The sequence below is a fragment of the Cynoglossus semilaevis genome, chromosome W, assembly GCF_000523025.1.
Source record: "Cynoglossus semilaevis isolate Cse_v1.0 chromosome W, Cse_v1.0, whole genome shotgun sequence".
NCBI classification, from domain to species: Eukaryota; Metazoa; Chordata; class Actinopteri; order Pleuronectiformes; family Cynoglossidae; genus Cynoglossus; species Cynoglossus semilaevis.
The window spans coordinates 4,680,425-4,687,457 of record NC_024327.1 but is presented as its reverse complement, the minus strand read 5'-3'; the positions used below and the strand labels follow the sequence as shown (position 1 = coordinate 4,687,457).

General features: G+C 42.4%; 1 protein-coding gene across 1 annotated transcript in view; it reads right to left on the bottom strand.

The window, feature by feature from the left end:
* LOC112486410 (uncharacterized) overlaps positions 1-3,553 on the bottom strand; it is a 22,182-nt gene extending 18,629 nt beyond the window's left edge. Inside the window, exons 1-3 of the mRNA XM_025052924.1 lie at positions 2,843-3,553; positions 2,630-2,713; positions 1,205-1,424 (exon numbers count right to left, since the gene is read on the bottom strand). Of these exons, the coding sequence (XP_024908692.1) occupies positions 1,205-1,424; positions 2,630-2,713; positions 2,843-3,082 (544 nt within the window). The 5' untranslated portion in view covers positions 3,083-3,553. The remainder of the gene's footprint in view (positions 1-1,204; positions 1,425-2,629; positions 2,714-2,842) is intronic.
* Positions 3,554-7,033: the final 3,480 nt, after the last annotated feature.

Below are 7,033 nucleotides of genomic sequence, written 5' to 3'. Positions count from 1 at the left end.
GAAGGGCGAGGGAGGACATCAACTGGCCACGGTGAAAGGTGGACTTGAATTGCTGTGCACAGACTTCAGAGGCGTCTTCCCATCGTCCCACACGTCATCTGTTGAGATCCGGCTCGAAGGACCAAGATGTTGGTGCCGAAAAATACGTTTTTCAGCAACCACTATTGTCATCTAACTGCCACAGATAGAATGACCTGGAAAAGAACCACACCTGACAATGTTGTGAGTTTTACTCGGTGCGAGGGGAAGCAGAGAGGCCAACAGCTTTGCAGAGTCCCAAAGTGTATGAGCACTGCAGCTCCTTTTATTGAGAAAGTTATGTAAGTGCTGAGCAGTTATTTTTCATTGCGTGCATTCTTTTGGGCAAAGATCGCACGCTTCACATAGATGATGAGGAACAGACATAGGTGCTGAGCAGTTGTGTACATTCTTTTTGGGCAAAGTTCACACGATTCACATAGATGATGAGGAGCAGACTGCATCCTTTGAAGAATACATTGTAAAACATTTCTTGAGTACGTGCAGAACATTTCCTGTGCAGAGCAGAGTATTCATGTTTCTTATAAGCAGATTCATTTTTTAACACACTTTGATAACTAAATAGAAATTCTATTTACATTTACATATGCATACGTATATGTATGTATGGACATACATATACATATATATGTGTCATGTCTGTCTGTTTCCTTTTACTGCTGTCTGCTGTGTGGGGTAATCTGTGTGATCACACTCACCTGTCTGTAATTAGCCTCACTTGTGTCACCTGGTGCTCCCTGTGTATATTTCCCTCACTCTGCCCTTGTTGGATCATTGTAGTTGGATCAGTGTGTAAGTAAGTGACTGTGTTGTGTATTGCAGCTGGTTAATGGTGTAGCTGTAGCCTAGTCTAGTCTGTTCCTATGCTCAGTTTGTCCTGTTCTTGTGTAGAGGTGAGTTTTTTGTTGTTTTTGCTCTTTCAAATAAACTACCTGCACCAGTACTGCATTTGGGTCCTGCCTGCCTCCTGCAATGTCGATGCCCACACATGACATATATGTATGTATGGACATATATGGACATATATACATACATGTATGTATATGTATGTATATATGTATGTGTATATATGTGTAAAAATGTTCAGACAGTTCACAAAAACCTAACATTTCAAAGAGTTAGATAATACAAAAATATATATTTATATGCCAATCTGGAGCATGACGGGCTCTTTCGTAGGTCCAGGAGCGGTGAGGTTCTCCATGTGGGAACAAACTAAAGCTGAAACGATTAATCAACTCAAAGCATTCTGTGACTTGCCTGGTGATGAGCACAGCAATGTCATGGTGAGTTTGGTGTGTGTCACTCTGAGGATTGAGGTTTTTTTGCCATGCACAGAAACTAGCCAAAGTGGCATCCGCATCGTGAACAATCTTCAGCCCTTTCTGCAACAAACAACACTTGGATTAGAACAACTTACAGTTAGTCGATTATAGTGGACTAGGTCTGGTGGACTAGACCGCTGGGCGGGATTCCCTAAGTCAGTGGTTCTCAATTATTTTCTGTAATGCCCCGCCTTGGGGACAGAAATGTTTTCACGCACCCCCCCCCGACCCACACCCCTGTGAATTGAAATACTATTGAGAACCTGATAATGTATATTTTTATCTGTACAAACCACTGTATGAGTTGCTGCCACCTAGTGACTGGAGACATGTTATCATTCAAGCATTACAGCAGTGGTACACTTAGCAGGTAACAGGATACACACTGTTTGGTGCAGGTTCTTGTTTATGAAGGTCTGGTCATTGTCAACTTATTTGGAAAGTCATCACAATCCATTTCACTACATCAAAATTTGACTTTTTTTTAGTTTTACAGCAAAGCCTGATATGGAAATTAAACTCGAGGGCAAACCGTGTAATTAAGTGTAACGTAAGAAAAAGTACAGTGAAACATCGACATACAAGTATTTCGAGATACAAGCAAGTCTTCGAGCAACTTTTTGCTTCAAGATACGAGTAAAGATTTGAGATACGAGCACGCTTACAGATGCCGACGCTAGGTGGCCGAGCACTCGGAGCAGCCCATGCCGCCTTACTCTTTCACTTCAAGTGTTCGGTGAATTCTGCAAGCAACGCTTCCATATGTAGCGTTATCTACGTGATTTTCTCTCTGATTATATATCTGGAACGGATCATGCTCGTATCTCGAGGTTCCACTGTGTATGCAAAAAGGCAACTTAATCTGACACTGGTGTCTTAATCTGACACTGGTGTTTCGACACATCCAAATTTTAAGTCAAATTAAATTAAAATTTCTGTAAATTAAAATACTTTAATTTAATTATGGAATAGAATAGAACAGCCTGTAATGTTTACCACCGTGGAACGGTCTCCCAGCCTTAGAATTCTAAATGTAAACGTAAAGATTATCTTTACATGAAATCAAGAAGTAGAAGTACACACAGAGTCAGCGTTCACCCTGAAGTTACTCTGTAATAGCCAATTCTGAATGCATGTGACATGGGGAGGAGCGAGGGCGACTTCACCAGACAGGAATTTTTGTCACAATTACTGGCCAGAGCTTCAAGCTACAAGTTTGCTTTACAACTTAGGACAACAATGTGCAAAGCCGTTTGGCGTTTTACCTCTTCTCCATGTAACAAAATAAGGCACACCAAGATAACACGGATGGCATTCCCAATACTGGCATCGTGAAAGATTCCTGCCACCTGTAAAAACACGAGTTAGTAAATGAACCACTATTTCTTTTACAAATCTTTAAAACAGTCTAGTCCAGTCCCCATTAAGGGCCCGCACCCCACTTTGGCCACCCACTGGATCTCGTCCCATCATCTCACCATGTCTATGATGGTGAAGATGTAGGACTCCACGTTGTCACTGCCATGATATTCGATGAGTTTGAAGTCGGCCACCACCATGGTCTCCACCCAGCGCTCCCTGCTGACCGAACGCTGCGAGCGGGACCGCGCCTCCTCCTCCTCCTCCCCTCTCTGCTGCTCCCTTTCCCATTCCTCCCATTCCCTCTCCACCTGGTCAGAGTCACTTGGCACATCTGAAGCATGGATAATGCAAGACATCAACCAACTGCACTATAGTGTTATCCTCATTTGACATGGACACAGATACACAGGAACATCCACGGCTGTACACAGAGACACACTGGTTAACACACACACACACACACATTGAACTCCACAGGGGCTAAGCGTTTCTTTGGACCCCAGGCTGCGTTTTTTTTTTTTTTGCCACTGTCTGTGTTAACTCTTGGATAGACAATGTGGGGCTCGTAATGAAGCTCGTCAGCAGATTCCTGAACAGGTTCAATAAAATATTGTCCTTCTGGCAGGACGAAGAATCCTCTCTAAAGAAAAAAACAAAAAGAAAATTAGCCGATGAGTAAGCAACGAAATGACAGGATGAAGACATTTACAACATAAGCCCTGAAATAGAGGCAGGAAAAAAAGTGTTAATTGATTGATCTAGAAATATTTTTAAAGTTTGGCTTCAACCAATGGCAGAATGTTAAGGCATTTGGAGAAGTTTGTAATGTTTTCTCTAATTCATAAAAGTTTTTAATTTTGTTTTATTTATTTATTAAAATTTCTCTTAATAAAAAAATACTGGACAAAACAACCCCAGTAGGTGGCAGCAATGCAAGTATGTTTTCTAAAGAAGTATAAAGAGTAGTCCGGCCTATATTATCTCAGATTTCGCTAGAAAAGTTTTAAAGTATGAAATGCGACCTCCACTGGGGGGCGCTAGAGTCCTTCAGGGGAGGCGCTAACACAGTGTTTCCCAAACTTTTTTCTGGGGACCCGTATTTTAAAAACATCTAAGCTAGCCAACATATGAGAATTAATGGACTGGCCTGTTACCTGGACAATGAGACTCTTCGGATCACATTAGAGGAAGTATCAACATTGCTTCCTGTTTGGTGCAAATCGATTTTTATGTCATTGTTTTCAGAGATGAACAATATTGAATTTTTTGGGTCATTTTAACATGAAAAACAACCATTTATATTACATTTTTCTCATGTTTCCATATTTATATAGTCAAATATTTTTTCCAGTTACGATTTCTTGCATGTATTGTTATGTTTATAATGGTACAACCAATCAGCAAAAACTCATTTTCTGTCAAACGTTCTGCACTGGAAGAAAAGAAGGGGTAGACGTTCCCTCTGAACATTCTCCGAGAAGGTCACGCCTCAGTCATTTTCATCGGAGAGTCTACCATTAGTTCACACATCTGAATACGAGCCATTCTCCCTCCCTCAGGCGCATTCCTTCTCTGCGGCAGAAGTCGTAGCAATACAAAAACGTTCTCCTGAGTATGTCGCTACGTGTTCTTACAGGTGCGGGCTTTTTCACCGATTGAATTGGGTCTGCAAATGAAGACACACGTAGACAAGTACGTACTAACAGGTACAGGTGCTGTACATGCTTAACGACTACGTGAAAACCTGTGTACAGATGCAGATACACAACACAGGGCTCTGTCGATTTCTTCTTTTGGAAATCGGACAATTAATGAAAGTTCAGTCTGAGGTCTGTTTGGGTTTTACCCATTAAGATCAGGAGTCTCTCTCTCTCTCTCTCTCTCTGTGTGTGTGTGTGTGTGTGTGTAGGTTTTGTTAAGTTCCAAACAAGCCCAGACTGTTCGGGGATGAACTCCTCCTGCTCTCCTTATGCCCCACTTTCAAAAGGACCTGAGACAGAATGAGGATAAATAAAGATTCCGCAGGTCGTACAGACAAATGCATACTGACGAACCAGTACTAGAACAATAAAATACTTGAGCAGGATTAACACTCGTGGGTCAGCGAGCACTGAAAATAACACACACACACACCTATGAAAGTTAGGTAACAGTGAAGTCCAATGACGACAGCCTGTGATTCTTGGAATTCTCCAAAGGCAGATGTGGAAAACACAGCCGGGCAGTGCTTACAGTTTGGCTGGCTGTGGTAACGAGGTGTTCTATACACTGTTTCTGGGTCACACTGACAAGGTTTATATGTGTTGTTTTTTGAAGAAAATAAATTCTCCCCACCACATCCACTCAGCTGTCTGCACCGCTCTAACATCGAGTACAGTGGAACCTCGAGATACGAGCATAATCAGTTCCAGAACGTATCTCGAATCATTGTTTTTCAAAAAAAAAAAAAATGTTCCGCCCTCTAAAAAACTCCCTTATTAGTGCTAATAACAATGGGAAACATGCTTGTAATTGCTATAGAGACATACACACACGAAAAAGTGGGTATTAGTTATAGTATATAAGGATTCCTGTGATATAAAATAAAATGTGGTTTTAATTATCAGTTCTTAGCTTCGAGACAGACGATACAGTAGCGGCTAATGGCGGCATGTGCGGAGGATGAGGAGGAGGGAGGGAAGAGAGTTGGCCCGTACTTAGACTCTTGATTCCGTATCGTACCTTACTTGTACACTACATAACTTACATAAACTTAGAAGTAACTTAAGGTTTTTGTTTTTTGTTTTTTTTTTTACCTTAGGATGGTACATATCGTGGATGTACTGCGATCATACATGCGTGCTAGATCACTCACGCGGGCACCACGCTCATATTTATTCACTACCATCCTTGCCACTCAATTTCTTAGGACTCATCACTATTATGAAGAAAAAAGAAAAAAAAAAGACAAATCATTTCATTATCGATTAACCGATGATAAAAATCGATGAATTAATTTTGTAATACACATCCAACCATGCATTTGGCCGTGCACACAGGGGCAGCTGGGGCTGCAGCTGCAGAACATTGACCTTGTTCTGCAGAGTCGTGGAGCTCTTCGTGGCCGGATTCCAACATGGAAACAAAGCGCAGCAGCAGGAGAAGACCCGGCGCTCCTGCAACTATCGCATATTTCACGTAGGCGATGTGACCAGGCGTGGACGGAGTCGCGGAGAGTGGGGGTCCCGTAGTGTTGGAAAAGACCACTTGGATCCTGCGCTGCGCTGTGTCATGACATGAAGAAGTGGCTCGAAGTCTGTCTTCAGCGGGGACAACACGCTCGGTGCAACACCGGGAGCCTGAGCATGGAGCATTTGGAAAGGGGGAACGCTCCCTGCTCTGATGAGCGGAGAGGAGAGGGAGGAGTGTTCTTCTGGCCACTGGCAACTTTCTTCACAGAGCTGAGCGAGTCAGTAAGTAGGAGGGGAGAGGAGCAGAGGAGGCAAAAGAACCAGAAGGAGCTTCATTGATTAGACGCGCGCGTCTGTTCGCTGTCCAGACTTGTCATTGGAAACCTCCCCCACCATCAGTGTGTGATGATGTACAGTCGTGGTTAAAAAAAGTGTTTACAGTTAAAGATTTTGTGCAGGTGCTTTATTCAAAAGCTTTTCGGTAAAGAGGTTCAGATAACCTCTGGTCTAGACCAGTGTTTCCCAAGCTTTTTTTCTGGGGACCCATATTTTAAAAGTCATGACCCAGTCTTTGGGAAACAATTGTCTGGACTGACTAAACAAGGCTGGACTCTAGAACAGTGATAAATTAGGGATCAAGACCCATATAGGATCTTTTGAAAAAAAAAACCCAACAATACCTGATAAGTGCTTGGCCCAAATACGAAAGTCTTGAATCTTACCAGACTGATTCAAGTTTAGTGTTTCCCTTCATCAGGTTGGTATAATAACTTTTCACTGTCTGTACGCCACATTAAGGGACTCGTTGGATTCAAACCAGAGACCTGCTGCAACACTGGAGAATCCTTGCACTGTTCGTCTGCCACCTTCCTTGTGCTATATTGAAGCATGCTACACAAAAAAAGGTCATGACCTCAAGACTAAAGTTGAGTGACTGTTCCAACTGACAACTGGTCTGGACGTCTGGACTACTGTCTGACTCAGTCTACATCTGCTGTTATTCTAATGACTGGCAAAGACCCCAGAGTGAGTCAAAACAGATGTGAGTTAGTAGGGTTTTGTTTTTATTGTGAAGCTTTGACTGCTAATGAAGCTAACTGTTGTTTCGAACCAAGAAATGTGCTAATAGTTTCAGAA